The sequence below is a fragment of the Hydra vulgaris genome, chromosome 05, assembly GCF_038396675.1.
Source record: "Hydra vulgaris chromosome 05, alternate assembly HydraT2T_AEP".
In the NCBI taxonomy this organism is placed as follows: domain Eukaryota; kingdom Metazoa; phylum Cnidaria; class Hydrozoa; order Anthoathecata; family Hydridae; genus Hydra; species Hydra vulgaris.
Window position 1 is genome coordinate 7,357,144 of NC_088924.1, and position 26,013 is coordinate 7,383,156.

At 27.5% G+C, this 26,013-nt stretch overlaps 1 protein-coding gene across 1 annotated transcript in view; it reads right to left on the reverse strand.

Moving 5' to 3' along the window:
• Nucleotides 1-699: 699 nt before the first annotated feature.
• Nucleotides 700-26,013, reverse strand: part of LOC136071820 (synaptic vesicle glycoprotein 2C-like) — a 49,102-nt gene continuing 23,788 nt past the window's right edge. The window contains exons 5-10 of the mRNA XM_065797244.1: nucleotides 23,083-23,166; nucleotides 22,561-22,674; nucleotides 13,145-13,233; nucleotides 12,598-12,833; nucleotides 8,236-8,395; nucleotides 700-1,194 (exon numbers count right to left, since the gene is read on the reverse strand). Coding sequence (XP_065653316.1) covers nucleotides 1,011-1,194; nucleotides 8,236-8,395; nucleotides 12,598-12,833; nucleotides 13,145-13,233; nucleotides 22,561-22,674; nucleotides 23,083-23,166 — 867 coding nt within the window. The 3' untranslated portion in view covers nucleotides 700-1,010. The remainder of the gene's footprint in view (nucleotides 1,195-8,235; nucleotides 8,396-12,597; nucleotides 12,834-13,144; nucleotides 13,234-22,560; nucleotides 22,675-23,082; nucleotides 23,167-26,013) is intronic.

A 26,013-nucleotide genomic window follows, 5' to 3' on the forward strand; every position in this document is an offset into this window, starting at 1 on the left:
CAGCTTAACCCATTACTATTTAATCATTTTTTTTAGTTTGTATGTTGCTCATTTCTGTAGGATTTTCAATTTCAAAATATGAGGACCTTTTTTTTGTCGTTGTTATTAGCCGACAATAATTGTAAACACACACACCCTCCCCACGTGACACCTACTCGCGCTTGCCCTGAATATAAGTTTATAATCATCTGTTTAAAAAATGTTTTACCATGTCACCAAAGTTCTGTTTTTGTATGGTATTTCTTGCATTCTCGAGAAATACTTAATTTCACAATTAAGTATTTCTCGCATGTGAGACAATAAGGGTTTAAAAACACGATAAACGCCTTCTGTAGGTAATTTTGAAAGACTACAGAAATATGAGATTACTAAAATTCTCTAGAATTCTAGTAGTCCATAAGACTAAATCTGATTCGCATATTTGTTTTAGTTGAATAAAAACAATTTGTCTTATTCTAAGAAAATTAAAGAAAATTTTTTTAAAAATAAGAATAAACTTTCTTAAGATAAGAAAAACTTTTCTTAATTTAAAACTGAGGGTTTTGCAATGTAACATGTAAATAGTCGGCATCGTAGTTTTTAAGACCAGGTGAATTGTAGAGCATCCATTAAACTTTTGAAGGTATCACAAAAGCTTTGTGAGGCTTTGTTGGCATGCTCTGTTGGTATACTTGGATTCGTACTTCAAATCAATAATACTTTGTAAATTGTTACATATATTTATCGACATTTAATTAAATTATGAAAAACACACAAAAATTATAAAAATAATTTCGTATCCATTTATATTATATAATAAATAGCAAGAAAAAAGTATAAAAATATGTCACATAGAAGAATTAAAATTTTAGAAGATCTACATAAAAACTATAGGAGATCTACATAAAAGTATCATAACGTAAGATCGTACAATTTCTGTTAAAAGACATGATAATTTTTGAGTATATTAAAATAAAAGCTAATAAATATTGTATAGACAATTTTTTAAAATCTTTATAAAAACATCAACATTATTTTAATGCTGTTTTCTCGGTTTTTTGTAGTTTTATGGCAGACAAACCGCCGATGAAAAGCATTACGGCCACCGTTAACAAAGGAATAGAGCAATGAAGATCAACCATTTCGCCAAAAACTACATTTCCAAGAACAGCAGCTACTCTGCCAACTCCACTTTGTAAACCAAATGAAGTTGATCTGTATGAATAAAAAAGAAAATATTGAACTTTGAATTTTTGTAATTACACTATATACATGATATATATATATATATATATATATATATATATATATATATATATATATATATATATATAAATATATATATATATATATATACATATATATATATACATACAGACATACATACATACTAATATATACATATATACAAATATATATATATAAATATATGTATATGTATGTATGTATGTATATATATATGTATATATATATATATATATATATATATATATATATATATATATATATATATATATATATATATATATATATATATATATATATATATATATATTAGGGATATGACTTTTTTGCAACCTACTAGGCCTGTATCGTAATTCAATGAACTTTTATGTAAAAAGAACGAATAGATGTTTCATTTTGACATATTTTGAAAAAAGGTCACCCCAAAACCAAAAAATCGAATTTTCAATAGGTACACTTTTGTACAGTAAATGAATATTAAAGGCTGAAGATGTTGTAAGAGTCATACTCCTGTTGTTATTTTATTTATTTATGCAACATGTACTGTGATATAACAAAAAACATTATGTGATATATAATTATACAAGTATTACAAAATTAACAGTATCAAAGCGTCTAGTACAACAATATACATAACTGTCTGTGTCTATAGGCCTACTGTGTTTAGTACATGGGTCACATGATGCTCACGTCTCATAAAGAGTCTAGCGCTTATTACTTAGAATGAATCGAAGTTGCAGTTTGTCTTTCTTTCTGCAGGAAGCATACAGGTCTTGCATCACCTTGATTGCACGTTCAGCTATCTGATTACTTCGTGGTATGTCAATGACGGATGGCTCTTTCTTCCAGTGATTTTTGAATGACTGCAATGCCTTTTTGTAAGGCTTCAATACATCAGATAAATTCTTGAAGTCATTGTCATTGTACTTTTGACTACTAAACCAATGTTCTGCCCACTCATATGAAATGAACCTGCAAACCTTCTCCAAATTCTTTCTCGCTTCAGGCATAAGAATGAACGCCAGAATGGCGAGAATGGCTCTTGAGTTCCATCTGGCATTGCTCATATTAGGAATGTTCTGAAAGTGAATCAGAGGGAAGTTTCTTTGTTCTTCATAGAACCTAAACACTCTTGTTAAATGGTACAAAAACTTCATATCGTCTCTCCACCCTGATTTATCAAGAATTTCTACAGTTCCATTCACAAACTTATCCTTCAGTTCATCATACTTATTCAACAGTTCAGACACAAATGGGTATTCAATGTTTGGAGATTTGGTATCACCCCCAAGTTCTTCGTCCATCACCAGACGGAGAATCCTGTCTATTACGTGATGCTGACAACCGATAAATTGTGGTATTGTGACACCCTTTAATTTAAACATACGTTGCAACTTCACAACAACTCCATTTCTCTTCCCAGTATTGACGTTTGTTGTATCAGTAATGATCATCTTAATTGAATTCCACAAATTGTATTCATCAATAAGTTTGGCAATTTTTTCAGCAACAGTTTCAGCTTTGCCATCTTTTAAACGCAGTGCATCAAGTTTCACGTCAGTTCTTTCATTCTGAAGTACAACTACCTGATATTCCTTATCATCTATTCGTTTGCCGTCAAAGTGTAAGGACCACTGTTCCATTTTAAGTTGTTGTATCATTTCTTTTTTTAATTTACCTGCCTCTTTGAATATGGACTTGTAAATTGCTGATTGACTTGGAGTTGGAATATCAATACCTTGTTGTGATAATACATTGCATATTTTAGCAGCTTTCTTTGTGGAAACTCCACTTGATGTAACCATACTTACAGCAAATTTACTTTTGTAGTGCTTTCTAGTTTTTTTCTGAGTGTCCTCATCATCGTCTTTATCACCGTCGTCGTCTTCATCATCTTCACTCTTACTTTTGCAGTTTTCAGATTCAGTACCACTGTCTGTGGTAGACAGGACTTGTGATGTGGAAGGTATTGCTGTTCCAGACTGGACTTTCCTTCTCTTGGAACGGTGAATGGTTTCTTTACTTGCCACTTGTTCTGTTGAGTACCCCACCTGTCCTTTACTTTCTTTTTGTAGGTGGTATAGACGTTTATCTTCCGAGGATAACCACTGGCCATTCACTTTCGTGATGTCAAATAATGCATTGAGAACATCATATTTTCCACGCTTGACACATTCATCATAGACCTTCAGCACCTTCATAAGCTTTGCTCTTATCACTTGATCAGACACACGTGGAAAATTCAGTTTATTGTCCCACAATTTTGTAATTTCCTTAGAAATTTGGTCTATTCGTTCATTTCTTCCTTTAACATATGCTCCGAGAAACTGGTATCTTCCTACGATCTGCAATTGAAGTGGTATTCTGGATTTTTCATCGAGTGAATGTTCTTCTACACCCACGCTTCCTCTTCTTCTGTGTGACTCTTGAAATCTCACCAAATTTTTAGTCCAAGTCTTCTTGTTCTTTGTTACTGTGGTATGACTTTTCTTGTGAGACATCATATAATATTGTTACGACTTTACGGATAGCTGAGCGTAAATATCCGTTTAATAAAGTCGTTTAATTAATAAAATACTTTAACTGTATAGTAATCCAATTATAGTTCGATAATCCAGTCAATGTTGATAACAGTTCGATAATCCAGTCCGTATCCTAACGATAATGCTACAACTACTTATACTTCGTACACTTACAGCGTCTTTAGTTCGCTACAGTAGTTCCTTATTAGCTCAGTTACACGCAGAGTACTTCATAGAACTATTCACATTATCAACACTGAGCTCTGACAGCAGCTCGCTTATATAATTATTTAGAGCTTCCAGAATGTTCTACTAAGTTCTATAATCTTCTACAGTCTGTTACAGTCGTCTATATCACCGTGGTAACACAATGACGTCATCACATAACAATTCCAAGTATTTGCCGGCACACGGCCGTTTTGTTGCCATGGTAACGTGTGGCGTTATATTTATAAATTCATAACAAAATAATGAAATAAATAGAATTAAGCTGAGAATTAAGCTTAAGATTAAAACATCGGTCCAAAATGAATGTATAAAAATGGTAAATCAAATTTTTATTTTGGGGGTGACCTTTTTTTGTTGCAGAAAGCTATTTGGGCCTTTTTTCATGATTTTAGGTAAAAGTTCATCGATTTATGATACAGGAAACATTTTATTTGAAAAAAAATTAAAAAGTCATATCCCTAATATATATATATATATATATATATATATATATATATATATGTATGTATATATATACACACATACATACATACATATATATACACGTGTGTGTATATATATATATAAGCAATTCCGCGAGAGTGGCGGTCGTAACACTCTTTAAGCTATTAAAAATGAACTGAAAATGGAAATAACTTGAAACTTTCCAGAAATGTGAACTACTATCATATAGTTTAGTATGTTAAAGTTACAGCATTAAAGTCTTAAACTTTTTTCGAAAATTAACTATACGTAGCGGGACGGTCGTAACGCTTACTTTCTACCACTTCTGAACAAAACAACTGTCAGACTTAATGTAGCGAACGGTATGGTAAAAAAAAAGAAAAAAAAAAACTATATAGTGTGTGTATTTAGCACATTTTGATGTTATTATATACTGAGTTTCATAGTTTCTACTTGAAGTTTTACAAGCATTTTTATGTTTTTTTGTTGTGACGGTCGTAATGAAAAACCCAATTCTTAAAAAAATAAATAAAACGACCCAATCAATGATGTAAGAAAAAAATGTATAAATCATTATTAACAACCATGTATATTATGTTAAAAAACGCACTATAACATTATCAAAGTTTTCAATTATGAATATACGATACGATTTTTAATGCTACACAACAGGACTGTAAATAAGCATCAACACATGTTTATACAACCTTTAACCCTTTAAAACCATGCTATGGTTTGATATAATGATTATTTTAAATAAATTTTTTTCTTAAAAGAATTTTTAAATAGTTAAAAAAAAGAGTTTAGTATGTGTTTTAATAACTGTTTTGCTTTTTTATTCTTTTTTCTCGCGGAATTGCCCATATATATATATATATATATATATATATATATATATATATATATATATATATATATATATATATATATATATATATATATATATATATATATATATATACCGGTATAGAGTGCTCAATATAGAATGGAGCAAAATATTTTATGTAAAATTAAATAATAACAACTGGAGTCGATGTTATAAAACTTTTTACCGGAGTCAAATGCTACCGGCGGAAATTTTACTTTGGGAATTTTAACAGCCGTAATTTAAGAGTCGTAAAATGTTTTTCAATTCAATACTATAAAAATTTCAGCATCAAATTACGTAGATATCTATGCCCTGAATTTATTTTTAGAAATCTTTTGTTTAAACATGCACACCTTTTTCAAAAATCTAGAATCTGGGGGGGGGGGGAGGGGGAGGGGGAGGGGAAATGCATATCCTCCCACTTAGCTTAGTTAAGAAGATATCCGAACGATTTGCATTTCTTAAAAACAACAATTTACATTTTTAAACTCCAATTTTTTGTGTTTTCCGCTTATGTTCGACTATTACTGTTATATATTTTAATATAAGCTTTTCTCATGTAATTTATAATTTTTTTATAAATCTTTTTTCAACCAAAGTATCAATCAAAGTATTGATTGTCAGAGCGTAAGTTCAAGAAAAAACTCAAACTCAAGATGGTATGTTAGAAATTTGTTTATCAAAGACTTTTAACTAGTATTAACTATTAATAGAGAAAAGACTGATCAGATGATAGCTGGAGGGGTCAGAATGTTCTCCAGAGTTTTTTAAAGATTGGAACCACAGATGCCAATTTTCCAGCAGGCAGGAAAACAAGATTTAGTCAAGTACTAATTAAATAGTTTAAATAAACTTGAAGATTTCCGGAGAATGCTTTTGCAAAACTATAAACGAAATGTTGTCCACAAGGTGTAGAAGATTTTAATTGAGCAATGACTTTAGCAACTTAAGCTGGAATGATTTGGATGTCTAACAAGGGGTAACCTGTTTAACTAGAATGGTACAAAGAGTATGCCTATTAGATTCAAGAGTCAAATTAAAAGAAAAGTTATTTTCAAATAGTTCAGCCTTATCCTAGGGAGAGGTAATAAGATCAGCCCTTTGAATTAGAGATGGAATGTTTAACCTCCTTTTGTTAATTACCTTTTGTTAAACACCTTTGTTCTTAGAAAGAGTATTGCCTTGAATCCAATTAGAGGAAAAGTTCATTGCAAATAGTTCTGCCTTTAGGCTTGGGAGAGGTAATAAGATTATATTCATGAATTAGAGATGGAATGTTAGACTTACCTTTGTTAATGATGCTGTTGAAGTTTTTACAAAAGCCTCTAAAGCCTAACTTCTGAGATACGATTTAGTAAACTGGAAATAATGGGGCTAACCATCAGACATCACCTTTTTACATTGATTTCTTACAATAATAAATAGGCACTTTTTCCCTAGAGAGTTGTTCTTTTGAAAAAGATGAAAAAATTATCACAATTAGATAACAGCTGCACATAAAGATAAATGTAAGTAAATGGGGTAGAATGAGGTTTGACTTGGAGCAGACAAGAAGGAATAAAAACTTTAATAGCACAAACACATACAAAGTAGAGGGGATGAGGGGGGGGGGAGGATAAGGGGGTGGTATGTACAATGTTAATACAGTGAGTACATATGTGGTTTGACTCCATAACTTGATTTTATTATTTATTTTTTTTAAAACATTCACATATATTCACATGATATTCACATGAATAAAAAATCAGTATTGTGTTTTTTTTTTCTGACTTCAGTCACAATTTTTTTTCTAAATTTCTTCATAAATTAAGAAAGAAAAAAGAAATCAAACGACAATCATTCCAAATAATATTTTTTATTTTTCGCAACGTAATTTGATTGTCAGTGAGATGGCTTTGTGAAGCAAAAAGACATTAAATAAAAGCAAACTTTTTTGAATTTTTTTTTTAAATTACTGTACGCAAACTGGTTTTTATCATTTCTCTTAAAATGTCAAAATATGTTGTAACATTTTAAGATTTAAATAAGTACATTAAGTAACATTTTAAGTTTTAATTACGTACAGATAAATGTCAAATAAACTAAATATTTTTTTTGTTTTTAATGTTTTGAAATATTTATTTGTTAGGGAGAGGGTAAGGGGGGTGGGTGAGTGGGTGTTGAGATGGTGGCTTTATTTTGAAAAAAATGTCTATGGACATGAAGGAGGGGGGTGGGGGTCTTCGAAAGCATACAGGTTCGCACAAGGGGGTCCTAAATCAGTGGTTTTACTGCATAAGTACTTTATGGATGCCCCCAATTCTAAACATTTATAGTTAAAAGGTCCAAAAGCATGATTAGTCTTGTCTGAAGTTACATGACCATTTGAAACTGATGAAAGAGATAAACAGCAATCATAGTGCAAAATAAGATAAATGACAATGATTATTTTAACTGAAAAATAAAACTTAATCCTAACAAAAACAAAGAGCAAAAACAAATCTTGCTCCATTTTTTCCAAAACCAGTTTCAACCGAGCTGAGTTCTTCTAAAACTAAATTAACAACTTGACATTGGAGCAAATTATTTGTATTAATCAAACATTTGTTCATTTATAACTTTATCATTATTTTTTTGAAATGTTCAAAATAATTCTGATTGAATGTACTTTTTGCAATTTTTATAAAAAGGTGACTATTAATAGTGACCCTTAAATATTGTTCAAAAAGGTTAAACTTTTTTTAAATTTGGAATAAATTTTTTTTTAACAAAAAAAAAACAAATTAAGTTTATGGAAAACAAACTTATGGTAAATGTTAATAAGCAGATATGAAAAATTTTAAAGCAATATTAGTGTTTAAATATAAAACATTTAATGTATATAAAGGTATGCATTAACTTTTTATATATGCAATTACGTTTTATATATGTACTCATTTTTTTGTAACAAAAACTTAATAAGCACCTTACCTTAAATTTGTTGGATATTGTTCAAGCGCTAAAGCATCTAAGGCATTCCAGCCGGCAACCGACACACCGGAAAAAAGGCAAGCCATAATTAAGGTTTCAGTTGGAGTTGTAACAAACCAGAAGAAAAATACACAAATTCCAGAAATTACCATTGATATAGCTAGTATTATTTAAACAATTGCTTATTAAAAAATTTAAGATTATGATAGATTTAATTACAATCATACAACAACAATAATATAATATACAAAAGATATATATATGTATGTATGTATATATGTATATATATTAGAAAATAAAATTACATGATTTTCACAACTTTAAGCTTCATGCTAATGCAATCATCAGGTGAAATACAAATATAGTTCTTTCGTTAAAAAAATTATATTTTATTGGTTACGTAAAGTTTTTCTGTATAGTTTTACTAGTTATGTAAAACTATACAGAAAAACTTTTTATATTTTATATTTTTTTATACTTTTTAGGATGTCTGTTTTATTTTGTTTTTAATGTTGACTTGATATCGTATTTTTAAGCTGTCTTTAAGAAATTAAACCATTCTTTACATTTTTTTAAATGCATTTTTGGAGTTTTATCTTCTTGCTTATGAAATTTCTGAAACCAAAGTATATTCTGTAAACATAAAGTGCATCTGAGTGAGTGCCCACTAAAAGTAGAGTTTAGTGAAATTTTGTTTTGGTGGAAATTTTACAAAAATACAAACTTTATAATAGAAAAATTTTGTAAAATAGCTGTTGAAACTGTGAATGGTCTTTAACGCTTTTTATTTATAAAAAATAAATCTTTTTTAGGAAACTAATTAGAACAATTTTTAATAGAAATTTTTTAAATCAACTCTAAGTTTTTATAAAAAAAGAATTCAGAGCAATTAGATCTTAAATATGTGGCATAAAAATTAGCATGTTTTCAGTGTTAAATACATGACACAGAAAATAAATTATATCTCATCCAATTTTAGTAGTTTCTTTTTCTAAATAATTGATTTATTGATAAAATTAATTTTTAGGCTGAGGGAGTAAAGACACTGTACACCATATTTTGGCATACCTTTGGTAATTAGATTAGTATATAATCGAATTAATAGACATTTTAAAAATTGAGAAAGAAAAAAAAAAGAACATTATTGATGACAAAACTTATTCAACCTTCTAAAACAACAACAATAGTTAAAAAAAAACAAATTAACAAAGTGCGTCTACAAAGTAAAAGTTAACATGATATGTGTGAATGAATGGAAAAAGTTGTGTTTCTAAACATTCATCAACACAGATTGATGCATTGATTACTACAGTCTTGAAAGTACAAAACCATGGCTTAGACATACGACAATTAGAAGCAACAATCCGCGTTATTAGTTTTTTTGAAACTCTTTTCTTACAAAGTGAACACTTACTTGGCATGTTTAGCTCTTCTCTAAATCTCTGTTAAATATTTTTTTCTGATACTTTTTCAACAAGGGATTTGACAAAGTATTTTTTAATGTCCTCTTATATCCAAAAAGTAAGATATACTGAGTAGATCTGAGCCAACAATGCAGACTTAAAGTTTTTTCATTGACTGGTTATATAATAGCTCCTTCATTAACTTCCAACTCTAATTACTTGCAGTAATTTGTTGGAAACTTTTTCTACGTAAATTACTGCTCAAAAATTAATTCTTAATAAATTTAATAATAGTAATGGCATGGTTGTTCATAGGGGGTTACATTTAACTGTGATTACAGGGAAAACAAAAGCTTCAGTTAGAAACGAGACAAAAATTAATGATCAAAGGTTAGTAATATGGAATGATGTGAAACAAGCCATTTTATATGGCAAATTTAATTTGAACTCTAGCTGCAGAGCAGTTGAGTCTGTCTCACATAATCATAAAGTTGTATCTTACTCTTTCCAACCAAAACACATCTATTTACTGTAACTGCTCTTTAAGTTCTAAAACCTCTAAAATTTAGTTTTTAACTCAAAAATCAATGCCTCAGTTCATGTTTTTATCTTCATCAGCCATTTTCATGCTTTTATCTTTATCACTTATCTTCATGCTTTTATCTTCAACAGCCATTTTCATGCTTTAATCTTTCTCAGCTATTTTCATACTTTCATCTTTTTAGAGATCTTCACAGAGATCTTTTTTCTGTCAACTCTCAAGGTTTCACTAAAAGTTTTCATAACTTACAAATTTTGCGTTTTCTTGCTCTTTAACTCTTAGTATTTTTCTAGAAACTCACAACTTTTTTAGAAAACCTCAACTCTTTATAGTTATAGTAATCAGGTTTAAATCCTTAGACCATTCTTTTATGTGCTTCCGCCTAGCACTTCTGATCCTAGCTTGTGTTCAGTTTCTCCTTTTTCTCTCTTAGGTGGTTCTGATCATGCAATGATCTCTTTAAGTCTTTCATCTTTAATTCGTTTTCAAACTGAAAAGAATGACTTGGATTCTTTTCGTGATTTTCTTTGAGAAGGTCCTTGGGCTGATGTCTTTTTTCTCCTAACTGAAAAATGTGCTTCCTATGTAACCTCCTGGATTTAGGAAGGAATGGAAGCTTTTATTCCTTCTCGTAGGTCAAGCCTCATTCTACTCCATGATTTTTGTAGGTCAAGCCTCATTCTACTCCATGATCCAAGTCAAGCCTCATTCTACTCCATGATTTTTACCTTCTTGTGTAGCTGCTACATCTAATTTTAACATACCTACATTGATGTATGGCTACCCTCCCACTGAGTCCTCTTAACATCTTAACATCTTCTTGGATTATCATTTACTACTGACCTTTCATGGAAACCATATATACAATCGATTGCTAAATTAGTACCCGCTAAGGTTGCTTCTCTTTATCATGCTCACCATTTTCCTACTCCTGATTCTATTCTCTACTTCTACAAATCTCTTATTCGCCCCTGTATGGAATAGTGTAGTCATACTTGGGTTGGTTCTTCTAATGATGCCCTTTCTCTTCTAAACAAGGTCTAAAAATGCATTGTAAATGTACCTGGACCCACTCTATCTGCTAAGCTTGAGTCCCCATCGTTGTAAAGCTGCATCTCTTTCTTTTTTCCACCAATACTAACATGGTCGCTGCTCAAAGGAGATATGATCTTTAGTTCCAATAACTAAAACTTATTCTCACTTGACTTGTCATTCAGAAAAGTCTCATTCTTTTACTGTATATGTCCTTGTATGCTCTAATAACTTTGTCTAGATTTCTTTCCCCACACTTTAACCCTTTCACTGCCATCTTCTTTTTTTTTTCTGATTCATACAACCTTCAAGTTATAAGTCTTCTGTCAACTGTTTCCTTGCTCTATAACTCCTTTTTTTTTTTTTTTTAAAGTAAGTCTTAACTTAATAGTGGTTGTTACAGCCTTGTTGGGCATGAATCAGAATTTAAAAAAAAAAACTTAACTTTTCTAGTAACTCTTAACTTAACTCTCCCAAACTAACTCCAGTAGCTTTTAACTCCTTTTCTATTAACTCCCAGCCTAAAAGGTGGTTGCCTTCAGTCTTGTAAGAAGAAGATTTGTTTAAATAAAAAGTTATAAATGCCGTTAGATCAAATAAACTCTAGAACCATACATTTATATAAAAAATTTTATACACTTAGTTAACTTCTGAAAATAGATTTGTGAAACTTATATTATTTCTGGTTACATTGTCATCAGTTTGGTAAAGAATCTTTAAAATACTATTTTGATTGAAGTGATTGAAGAACCTTTTTCATTGTTTACATTTGGTGAATCTATTGCATCTAAATTCCAGAAAGCAGATTCTAGAAATCTCTAGAAAAATTGAAATATAAATTCTAGAAAGCATTAATTGCTAGTAAAAAAGTAAAAGTTTTTTTTGATTTTTATAAGACCCTATTGCAGTTTTATACTTTTGAAGATATCTAAGGCTTTGACAACAAAATTGATATTGATAAAACAAATATAGCTTTACCCCTTTTAAAAATTTAACTAAATTTAGTAAATGATGGTTCTTATACGAAAATCATTTTATAATTTTTTTAAAGATAAAAAAAAAAAAATTAAAAAAAAATAAAAAATTATATTTAGTTAAATACTTTTACATTCTTTAAAATGTCTTTAAAAATCAAGGTTTAAAATCAATAATTTAAAATCTAGGTTTAAAATCAATAATTTAAAATTGAGGTTTTTACTCATTAACTTTAACTAATTTATTATTTTAAAATGATACTTAATAAAAACTATTCTAAACTAAACTAAATTTAAAAAAAAAAAACTATTTATATATCACAAATTTAAACAATATAAAAGGAGGAACTACATATATACAAAAAATTTTCACTTAAACATATTTATTATAAACTTTTAAGAGTTGTTTTACCTAATAATTGTCGCCTTCCTAGTTTGTTAATAACTAAAACAGTGATTATATTTCCGGGCAGGTTTGATAAAGCAATTAAAAATGACTCCATATAAACTGCAGTTCCAAATTCAACTTGCTGTGAGCATGTCCAAATGCTTTTTGTTTCATTAAAAGAAGTTTCTCCACCACAGCTTGATCCACCTTGTTGGATTCTTTGAAATATTTCTGGAAACCACATCCACAAACCATAATACCTTGAAAACAAATTTTATTGGATTTTCTCGGACATTATTATCATAATAACTATGATTGTGGTCATAATGATGATGATGATGATCATCATTATCATCAAAATTATCATTATTATCATCATCGTTATCATCATCATCATTATCATCATCATCATCATCATCATCATCATAATCATCATCATCGTCATCATCATCATCATCATCATCATCATCATCATCATCATCATCATCATCATCATCATCATCATCATCATCATCATCATCATCATCATCATTATCATCATTATCATCATCATCACCAATTAAAACCCTACCCGAATGAAAGTGTAAACCATACAAATAAAAGAATCAGTGTCGTCCTTAAGTGTGGTTTTTGAAACAATTTTTTTGTTGAACAGCAAACCTTAAAATAGAAAAGTGTTCACATCTGTAATAGTTATATCATAGTACAAAAAAAACTCTATAATTTGTTTAAAGCAAGTGAAGTAGAAAAAAATTTAATTATTTAAAATTAAAAAATAAAACAACTTAAATTTTACAACAGTAAGAGATAATGGTAAACTACATTCTTTTTTCATATTATTCATTTTTTTTAATTTAGTATTTGTTCTTTAAAGTTGTATTTTTAAATTTTATCTAATATACAAAAAAAAAAATTTTTTAAACAAGTTTTTATTGATTTTTTTTTAATAGAAAAAATAAGTACAAGACTTATCGATAGATTCATTAATAAACTCAGCTTCCATGCAAACGAGAAGTCATTATTATTTTTGGCTTACACGAGAAGCCAAAAATCACTTATTAATAGTTACAAATATTAGCATAAAGTTTTGGAAATCATTTTTGTAATATATTTTGTAATTTAAATAATGTAAATAATATTCTTAAATGAACCTAATCCTACTACTTTAACATTTACAATGGATCCATAAACAATATTTTGAAATGCCTAAAAGACAATTTTTTTCACAATTTTAAAGACTTTTTTTATTCTTTCAATAGGAATGTGTCAATGACAATCACATGTCGTCAACGACATTAAGGGCAATTTTTGACAATAAATTTGGTTTATCTCATCACCAGGATGGGCAAGTTTATAGCTATCTTCTATGCACCTAAGGTTCTGACTAATGAGAAACCAGGCATTGCTCCATTACAGGTATTTAAACAAAACATAAATATCAAGTTGAAATATAAATTCATTACTACTAAATTTCATGCATTAAAACAATATATTTATAAAATTATAAAAATATATCATTTTTTCTTTATCAGGACTTGAATTCTATTTGGAAGGTGTCTAGGTATGTTGAGGATGAACCTGCTACAAGTGCAGTGTTCAAATCATGGGGAAACCATAGCTGGTACCTGGATCCAACTATTGTTCTCATTGTGCTGGCAAATTCAGATGATTCAATCACTGAACAAGAAAAGGAGATGATCACCAAAAAGCTCTATAATATGCCCATACCAAATGACTATGATATGGATAGACATAAAGGTTTCTTACCTGAAACAAAAATGTCTGTACTTGACAAGCAGCCAGAATTGGTTTACTTCATAACTAGTGATTAATGGCTAATTTGAGATTTTAGGCTATGACAAAACTAAGTCCAAATGGATGATTTATCCAGCTAGCTCCTGGAATATCGATTTTGATTATTTGGAGTTCCAGTCATACATCAAAAACTTGGCTGTTGTTAATGATTGTAGCAAGAGGGCTGTAAAGCTGGTACAGGAAACAGTGTGTCAAGATAAGTCTAAGCATAAGCTGCAAAAGCTACTCAAATTCGAAAACAACTAGACAGTGCTTTCCTGAAAGTCCAAAGCTGCCTACTGCAAATAAGCTGAGCAGAAAACACCAGCTCAACTTTTGAAAGGGTTTCCTGTCATAGAAGATGTAAATGTATTCAGCTTCTGTGAAGAGGACACTGAATTAGATACCAACACTGATTTGCTTCCTGATGTTAATGCTGTAGAACAACTGTTTGGTGACCATGAGACTGCTAATGACAGCTAGTCAATTATTTTTTGTTGATTTTTGTAATTTTTGTTCAATAAATTTTTACCATTGTTTGTTTATTATTTAAAAAAGATTGACTGGGGTGGGCTCCCCCCTCCTTTTTTTTTTTTTTTTTTAGGTGGTCAATCAAAATACACTGCTTATTATTTTGTTTCTATAAATTATTTAAAACATAAAAAAAATTATTTAAGCATACATAAAAAATTATTTAAGCATACATAAAAAATTATTTAAGCATACATAAAAAATTATTTAAGCATACATAAAAAATTATTTAAGCATACATAAAAAATTATTTAAGCATACATAAAAAATTATTTAAGCATACATAAAAAATTATTTAAGCATACATAAAAAATTATTTAAGCATACATAAAAAATTATTTAAGCATACATAAAAAATTATTTAAGCATACATAAAAAATTATTTAAGCATACATAAAAAATTATTTAAGCATACATAAAAAATTATTTAAGCATACATAAAAAATTATTTAAGCATACATAAAAAATTATTTAAGCATACATAAAAAATTATTTAAGCATACATAAAAAATTATTTAAGCATACATAAAAAATTATTTAAGCATACATAAAAAATTATTTAAGCATACATAAAAAATTATTTAAGCATACATAAAAAATTATTTAAGCATACATAAAAAATTATTTAAGCATACATAAAAAATTATTTAAGCATACATAAAAAATTATTTAAGCATACATAAAAAATTATTTAAGCATACATAAAAAATTATTTAAGCATACATAAAAAAAATTAGAGTTCTATATTCATCAGAAGACCCACTGCCAGAAAAACCTGGATTTCATTGATTGATTGATTGCAACCGGTAAGAAGTGTCAACAATGGTTACAGGTCTGGCGAAAAACATGAAAATGAACCTACAATGATAATTTTTGGTATGTCTTTTAAATAACATAAACATTCATTTGTTAAAATAGTATCCAGTTTTTTTATTTTTTTCCCAGTATATAATGCTGGTATATTTATAAAAAGAAAGTTTTTTTTGAAAATTTTATGAGGCCAGCGCGACAAAAAAAAATAATTAAAAAAAAAGCGAAAAACAGTTTTTCATTTCTTTATTATAGTTCACATAATATTCCCTTTTTTTTAGTGAAAATTTTTTCATGACTTAATTTTTAAACACTCCTACTATGGATGTGAAAAACAATTATTTTGGTGATGAATTAGAATTTTAAAAAAGAAAATCCCTTCCAATAAATTTATAAGAACTAATGAAGAATCTGCATTTATAGCCTATATACCAATATTACATTATACTTGGATTGCCAGTTCCTACAGAGAACAAGTGATCTCATTTTAAGGACATAATCTTTTTTAAGTGTATTTTGGATGATTGCCTATTGCAATAATTTAAAAATGAAAAAAAAAGTGATTGAAATACATCAGGGTTCAAATTAACGCAAAAAAATCTGATCGTGGAAAATAAAATTATGGCCCTCTTTACCCCTTATCCCTGGTGCTACTTTGCAGTAATAAGGGGGAGGATTTTTGTATATTAGTTCATAGTTGTTATTTTTTTAACATATTATCTCTCATATCTAAATATTATTTTATAATTTTCTCATTTGGCGGAGCTTAAAATAGCGTAAGCTACTTTTATAATTTACAGCTTAAGTTATAACTTAAAGTTTAAGTTGCAGTTAGTGCAATGAGCAAGTAACGGATTTAACACTATTAAGATATTACTTTTAATAATTGTTTTTACTTAACATGAAACTTAAAAAAGTAAGAGTAAAAACGAAAATATTACAATATTTAAACTACTGTTATTACAGCTATTAAATAACTCGACTGTCAACTAAATTGGCTAATATATTTTCTAAAGTCGACTAAAATCAACTAATACTTCTTTAAAATCAAGTCGACTAAAAGTTGATTTAGTCGAAATATAAGAATAATTTATTTTTTCGAAATAAATTGTTAAAAAAATAATAAAGTAGTTTATTTTTGCTTTCTATTTTTTTACATTATGTCATTTAAATGTTAATTGAGAAAAACAATATGAGAGAACAGCCACTCTGACAACTGAGCATTATATTCCCAGACCCCAATGATTTAGGGACTGCCTTAAATACTTGTTATATATCAAAGTCTTTACAATCATATTTACAATGAGATTTTATAGATGACATTGGGATTTTGGAGCTTAATGACTTAATTTTGCCCCAGAAATAAATAATCAATAGTTTAATTAGGTTTTTAATTTTTAATTTTTTTCCCTGTAGTTATTAAGGTGCTCCCAGAAGCCCTTACGGTCTTATTACAAAGCACCAGGAAGAGCATAAATAATGCTAACATGCTATGAGTTAGTAAAACTTTAACAGAGTAAACAAAAAATAGGTAATAGTTATAATTTAAAATGTTGTACTTCCTCAAATAACCATTCACTATGTACACTGCCACCGGCAAATAATAAGAAAAATTTAGCAAGTTCTTTTAGGATAATGTTTTGTGTTTGGTAAACAACACTTATAAGGGTTTGGTGTTCAATTTAAGCGAACGGTTTCGTGCAAAAACTAATATCATTTGCAATTGGAATTATTCTTTCTCACATCTTCTTATGTAAGCATTTTTTTGTACAGATTAGTTTGATTGTTTTCATTTACATTTCATTTCTTTTTCTTAAGAAGTAGAGCTGAATCATCACTGGTTCTACTAACCACCGGTGATATTTGATCGGAGTCTAGCAGCCTTTCACTGAGAAGGATTTATCACATAATTTTATCACGCCCATTAAAGTTAAACCATTGTTAAAACAAACCAAACCTAAGTTCAGGTTCTAGCGAAGGTCTATCTATATCAACCTCTGAAATTACCTCTGAAATGCAAATACCTGAGCTGGTTATTTTTGTAACCTTTTTGAGTGGTTTGAAGAGTTTAAACATGACTATAGTTATACGTTTATACTAGGGATGTATCAAAGCTTAGACTTCAGCATGCCGAAGCTTTGGCACTTTTTTCACAAAACCAGAGTCAGTTTTCGCCAAATCATTGGAAATTTTTTTAGGTAATTAAAGGTAATAAGCTACTGTTATATTAAACATAAAATGATTATATTGTTTACAATATAAAATCAAAATCAATGGCTACTTTTTTATATTTTCATTTCAGTTCTATGTTTAATTATATTCCTTTGTTGTATTTACTAAAATCTATTTTCACTGTAATTTGTATTTAGTTTTTTTGTGCTTGAAACATACGCTAGAAAAATTATTTCTTATCACAACTCAAAAACATGAATAATTAATAATTTTATAACTACAGAATTAGATAATCTACAGAAAATCAATGGCAACATGCTGAAATAATTGTATGCATACTAAAACACTTTAAAAGTACTACGAAAGATATGAGTGCAGACACATCAGAGATTATAACGTTTCTTGACTATGCTTGGGACAAAGCAACTGGAATCAAAACTGTTGTTGATGAACTTAAAACTGATTTTAAAAGTCACTTTCATAAATACAAAGATAATGTTCACATAATAAGCCACATGAAACAGGCTGTTGCCTGAGCATGGAGAACAGATTATGTTTTTAAATTATAATTTGCCTGATTTTTAACAAAATTAATTTAAACGCAATAAACTAATAAGTATAATAAAAATAACTTCCCTCATTTGTAATTAGTAATTACTAAATAGTAATTTTATTATTCTTCAAAGTACAAACTGATGTATACTAAATGTGGTAAGAGCGGTAAATGTATACTAAAAGTGGTAAGAGCGCTCGCTTCATAAGCGAGAGGTTCGGAGTTCGACTCCCACCACGTCCCTGGAAGTACCGCGCTCAACTTAGTTTCTCCGCGCAGCGGCCTTGCTCGGAAAGGTTCGTGTTTTGGAGTTAAAGAGTTGAGAGAGGGTTGTACCACGAATAACAACTAAAAAAAAAATTAAAAAAAAAAAAAAAAAAATGAGTAGCCTCCTCGACTGTAGTGGCCCCCCCTCGGGCCTTGGGGAGGTGAATAATTTAAAAAAAAAAAAAAAAAAAAAAAAAAATATTGTTTATAATATAATTTTAAAGTTTAGACTTGATTAAATTGACAAGAAGTCAGATTAGTTTTATAATTCACACCCTGATTCAATTACTAACTAGCTACTCATTTTTTTCCATATAACATTAAACTTGTTCAAACAAGGCATAGCTACATCCTAAAAAGACATTGCGTAATTTAAAAAAAAAGCTTGATAATTTGTGGTGGTAGTGAAATACCTTGTGAGTTAAAATATATATAATTGCAGAAGATATATTTTGCAATATGCAGTACATATAATAATTGCAGTAAAATGTTAAAAAGTGTTTTTTAACAATTAGTATTATCCTTAGATAGCTAGATTTGCAAGATATTTTACCTATGTAAGTGCAAAAGCTTCGCTCGGGCCAAAGCTTCGGCTTAGGTAAAATTTTAGCTTCGATATATCTTTAGTTTATACATAACTATAGTTAAAAATTACACTAAATTGATGTAACAATCAACAAATAATGTGTGCTGTTACACAACCAAGTCATAAACTAAACAAAAACGGCCACAGGATAGTTAACATATTGTGAGTATTCTATCTAACTCAAAAATCTCTTTTAACTAATCCTTTAAGTTTTCTTCCATTTTGAAAATTTTATAATCTTATTAAGTTGCATTGTTAACAATATGTTAACATTTAAATACACCATAATGTTAAGTGTTTATTTAAGAAAATATTTATAGCTTTTATTTTTTTTAATTTAAAAGCTTATAGCCTAAATAAAACAAAAATTTTCCTTCAACTTTTATTTTGCTAGTTTGTAGAGTGTTGTAAACTTTACAACACTACATCATTAAGTCAAAAAATGCCCATTTTTAACTTAACGTCTTTTTCCAGTATATCCACGGTATGCACTTTAATAAACCAGGTCGGAAACCTCAAAATAAGAAAGAGTCACCAAACATTCGGCAGCGGAATATTTGGTGATGCAAAACCACTATTCATGACATCTCTCGTTATAATAGTACACGCTTTTGTTTTTAAACAAATAAAAAAAATAAAAGATTGGAAAGTTAAATCTAATGAATAGATAAAAGGATTTTAAGATTTTCACTAAATCAATTTATAGTCCGCAGTCGACTATTCATTTTTTCTTAGTCAACTAATTTCACCTTTTGACTAGTCGACTTATAGTCTATTTAGTCGAAGTCGATAACAATATTAATTAATAAACCACTTTAACAACATAAATTGATAAACCACTTTAATTAGTCATAGAAAACTATTTAATATGTTCATGCTGACAATAAAACATGTGTTATTTTTTAAGAGTATTTAATTGTTATTATAAAAAGCCATAAAACAACAATAAAACAAACTGCAAAGTTGTTTTAACAATATAAAGAGCTTGTGTTAATATAAAACAACTTCATGATGATGTTTTTTTGCTGTTTTATACAGTTTTTATACAACCTTAATAACACAAAACGCTTTTAAATTAAAATGAAGTAAATAAATGGAATTGTTCCAATAAATTAAAACATCAATATAAAACTTTAAAAATTAAAAATTAAATTAAAACATCAATATAAAACTTTAAAAATTAAAAATTAAATTAAAACATCAATATAAAACTTTAAAAATTAAAAATTAAATTAAAATATCAATATAAAACTTTAAACTTCATATTTGTGCAAAATATTTGGTAGGGTGTAATGGCAGTCTATGTTTTCTAATAAAAATCTCTAATAAAGATGGAAATATAAAAGGAAAACCAAAAAATTGTTAAAAGATAATTATAATTTCGTTTTCAAATTTCATTAAGAATATTCAATAACAAGCAGAACCATAACAAGCAATTCAATAACAAGCAAAGTTGTTTCAAAAATATTAAGAGCTTGTGTTAATATAAAACAACTTCGTGACACTGTTTTATACAGTTTATAACCTTAATAACATAGAAGTAATAACATTACTTTATATTAGTAACACAAATAAAATCAAAGCAAAAAAATATTTGACACCACATTTTTTATAATTTCTTGTTTCTTGATCTAGCATACAATTAAAAATTAAAGTATAATTAATTTTTTCATTCAAATAGTTTTTAAGTCGATGTTTTCATTTAATTTTTTCATTTAAATTGTTTTGTAATAAAAGATTAAACAAAAAAATTTGGTTTAATAAACTGAATTATATTTCCTTAAGTTTAAGAATATGCTTAAATTATTTTTTTAGAAAAAAAAATTCCTTTAAACAGAAGTAAACTAATTTGTCAATTTTAAGTAATTTTAATTTTAAATTTTTTATAATTTAATTTTTATTTTTACTTTTGCAACCACTTGATGTTTGCAACCAATCACTGGTGATGTTTGCAATCACTTGATGTTTGCAACCAATCACTGGTGATGTTTGCAATCACTTGATGTTTGCAACCAATCACTGGTGATGTTTGCAATCACTTGATGTTTGCAACCAATCACTGGTGATGTTTGCAATCACTTGATGTTTGCAACCAATCACTGGTGATGTTTGCAATCACTTGATGTTTGCAACCAATCACTGGTGATGTTTGCAATAGAATGTTTCAACTTTAAAATCTATTTTCAAGAAACCAAAATATAATTAACTATTCAAAACGTTTACAATTTAAAATAAAAACTTTCTTAATGGCTTGTACTATTATGGACGCCGCTAAATTAAATTTATAATTATTGAGCATTAAAATTCTTTTAAATTTTTGAAAATTTTAAATTTCAAAATTATTTGAATAAGACAATTTTAGGAGACTGAAACTCTTTTGTTCAAATAGATTTCTTTTGAAATAAAATTCCTTGAAAAACTTGCGTATTTATAGAAAATATTTGATCTTGATATTGCTTTAAATAAAATATAAAAAATTGTATCACATTTTTTATATTCTATTCGACATTTTTTGTTAAAATAATTTTTAGTTAGAAGCTTATATTATGTGTTAACAACATATAAGATATAAATAGAAACATTTGTATGGCTAATTTTTGCAAGTCTTTAAGCATATTAAGTAAATCTAATAGTTGGGTAACTGTAAGTTACTGTAGTAACTTTACTGGTTGTTTTGATTTAGTTTAAAAGTAAATTTACTGTGATGTAGTTTATACATTCAGTAAATCAAACTAAATATAACTTTAAAATAATATTGGCTTCCACTCAGAGATTTAATGTAATCTAAATTTAAAAGCGGTTTATGTTGAATAAAATCTCAGCGCAAGAGAGCAAAGACTATACTTCTATTCAAAAGATAAATATAGTGTGCTGTACTTTATGACCCCTGATAAAAAACTTAGACAAAAACATTACTTTTAAGAATGGCCCAAAAAAATGCTACATTAGAAAAGAAGAAAATATAAACAACACCTCGGTTGACTTTGGACCACTTGACTAGCATTTTTTAAAACATTTTTAAACATTGAAAATCAAGAAATATAAAGTTAAAATGTTGAAAAATAATTTAATCAAATAACAATTGTAATTTTAATTCAAAAAATAATTGTAATCTTACAAAAACTTGGAAAAAATTTAATAATATGAAATAATAATTGAAAAATAGAAACATAATTGAAACTAAATAGAAACTTTGAAAAAATTAAAAGAGATATACAGAAAGATTAAAAAAAAGTTAAAAAAAGATCATAAAACACAATTGTTTTAATAATACCTTCTGAAGAGTCAAACTAAAACTGCACAAACATTGACTAAATTTGCACACATCACCATGATTGATATCAAATGGTGTAACAACTCTTGGCTGTTTATCACCAAATTCTGAAATCTATTAAATTATAAATATAAAAATTATTTATACATAGAAGAAATGATATTCTATTTATTTATTAGAATTCATATTGATTGTTATTTTTATTTTGGATTTTTGTTTAATGTTGAAAAGGGTGGAATGTATTTCCCTGAGTTATAGTTAAAAAAACTGTTATAGAAAAATTGTGTTTTTTGTAATTTAGTTGAGAAGCTTTTAAAACAGTATCTTTTCAAAAATAGGCATGACCCTGATTAAACCCAGGTTTTTCAATGCTAAATAAGAAATATATATATATATATATATATATATATATATATATATATATATATATATATATATATATATATATATATATATATATATATATATATAACACTTTTAAAACAACAGATTTTAGATTAACTTAAAAAGAACCATGTAAACCTCAGGTGGAATTGATTCAATTTGTCCAAAGTTGCTACAAAACATAAGCGTGAAAACCTTTTCAGCTCTTTTATATTGCCCAATCTAAAGAGTATAAAAATGCTTTTTAATTATAATAATTTTAATAAATTAAAATAATAAACTAAAATAATTTTTAATAATTTTTACACTTCACAGAATAAGACAGAACAAAAATGGTTTGTGTTTCAGAGTTATAGAGTTGAGAGAAGGTTATAACCACAAGTAGCCTCCTCATCTGTAGTGGCCTTCTCGGCCTTGGGGAGGTGAATTATTATAAAAAATATATACATATATTTAAATCAAAAAACACTATCATTACATTACTTTCTTTCAAAACTTAATAATACAATTTAAGAGGAACTTTCAAAAAATAAATACAATTTTCGAGGAACGCTTTTTATTTCAAATTTTAAAAAGAAAATGGCACTAAGATAAGCAGTTTACTAAGAATTCTTTAATAACTTATTATTAACAACAATCACATAGAAATATAGAAGGCTATACTTGAGCACATAATGATAACAATTCTTAAATAGGTTATTTTTAAGTATAGCAATAAAACAACTCAAATTAAAATTATTATAAAAATAACCTTATGGTAATAAAAGTATAAGTACATTCAGCTTTTAAATTAAAGCTTATAAACATTGTCTTAAGAATAAACAAATTTGCCTATAAACAAAGTTAAAATAAACAATTTCTCAAAAAAAAATTTAAGTAATGCTTAAAGTTTAGTTTATTTATTATTTAATTATTATCATGATATAAAATGCCACCGCTTGGAAAATCTGTAAATTAATTAAAAAAAAGGCCAATGCCGATACTGATTCCGATTGTGCAAAAAGTGCCTGATTAAGCCGATGCTGATTAATTGGTACATCACTAATATATATATATATATATATATATATATATATATATATATATATATATATATATATATACACAAATATTTTTATATATTTGTATATATCTCTTTATATTAACGCTGAACTTAATAGAAGTAATGCCCACTGGTGCATGTTTGACAAAGAACTCTTGGAAGCCATTAAAGCCGAGGTAATGGCCAGAAAGAGTCTATCAGCAATTTTTTATAAGGAAGTATTTATATACAGATATATAAATATATATGTAATAACAATCTTTCATTCAAAATTATGCAAATGTAAAAATTCCATTCGTATAGCGTTATGCACAAGCGCCTGCAAGTGTAAAAGTTGAGTTTGCAAGTTATATATGGAATAATTGTGAATAATATATGTATAATATGCAAGCCTTCCCGGGAAGCCTGTGTGGTGGCACACCTTGTTTGTCCACATTTAAAGTAATTTTTTTAGACAAACTGACCCTGGCAGTTCGCATCTTTTAACTTATAAAGCGTTTCAATAACTCGCAGCAATAAGTTAAACATATCTACTAAGAAAAAAAAAATCAATCCTAAAAAAAGAAAAAATTTAAAAAGATATCAAGGTTAAATAAATAAACTAGAAAAATTTAATAATTAAAAAAAGTAAATAAAACAAAAATTTTTTTATACAACTTTTGCATTCTTCTTTTTTTAGAGTCGTTGTCACAAAAAAATAGAGTACTTTTTATTTATTTTAATTTTATTTTTACGTCTTTTATACCGATTTAACAACAATTAAAAGATCCACAATTTTTATCAGTCCATATAATTAAGAAACTAATTTGCTATGTACGCTAGAAGTATAAGAAATTAAAAAAAAAATTTTTCTAACTTTTATTCGTTTTGTATGTCTTTTCACTTTTAAAAATGTTTTTGCTATATTTGAGGTTTTTTCTCGATACTTATAACAGGAAAATAAGAAAATAAATTATTTATTTGTAAAATATATTATTTGATTAATAATTTTTGTAATAACGGAATAAGTTAAATAAAAGAATAACATGGTTTCTTTAAAAAATGTATTTACCGCATTTGATGTCTGAAATTGTTTCTTTTACAATGCCCAATTGCTAATGTTAATAAAAATTACTAAAGATAATGAAAAATTGCTGTTTAAAAAAAATGTATTTAAAAACTTTAAAAAAAGCTTTACATAGGCTCCTAAACATTTTGTTAAAAAAGTTCAGTAAAGTAACAATGTACTAGCCCACAAGCTTTTGAAGCATCATCAACAACAATAGTTCACCAGGAAATAAACTATCGGGTTTAAATGCACAATTTGGATAATCCTACAAAAATGCAGACTATTTCAATGAGGATATTGAAAACAACCAAATATTTTATATTTAAATATTAGTATTAATGACTTTTTATTTTTTTACATGAAAAACTGAAATTACATGAATTACAATTTAATAGCAATTAATTTTCTCGCTTTCCTGTGCATTGATAAAAACAGTTTAGCAAAAACATTTGAAAAACAAATTTAAAAATTGTCCATGTTTCTAGCACAAATTATAAAGTATTTCCTTAATATATTGACTAAAAAAAAGTCGCAAAAATATTGTATAACAAAAAATATTTTTATTTTCATTATATTCTTATTTCCTCGACTTGTATTAGTTTTTGGTAGTAAAAAATAACACCCTAAAAATATGAAAACCTACAGTAAAATATTAGGTATATTATTCTTAATATTCCATTTTTTAACTTATTTTATTTAGATTTTTATTTCTGATTTTTCTATTTTCTGTTCTTTTCTTCGAGTAATGGTGTTTTATTATCTTTTAACAATTAGATGTCTCTTTTGCTATATATATTTACTTTTTTGCTATAAATAAATACAGCAAGATTGAAACAATTGAAAAATGTAATATGCTAAGAGGCAGATTTAACACCTTTGAAAACAACACTGAGGACAGAGCATTAAACCACTGAGTTACTGATGGTATACGTTTAAGCGATAAACAATCCATTTTATAAATCTCTTATAAGCTCTATGT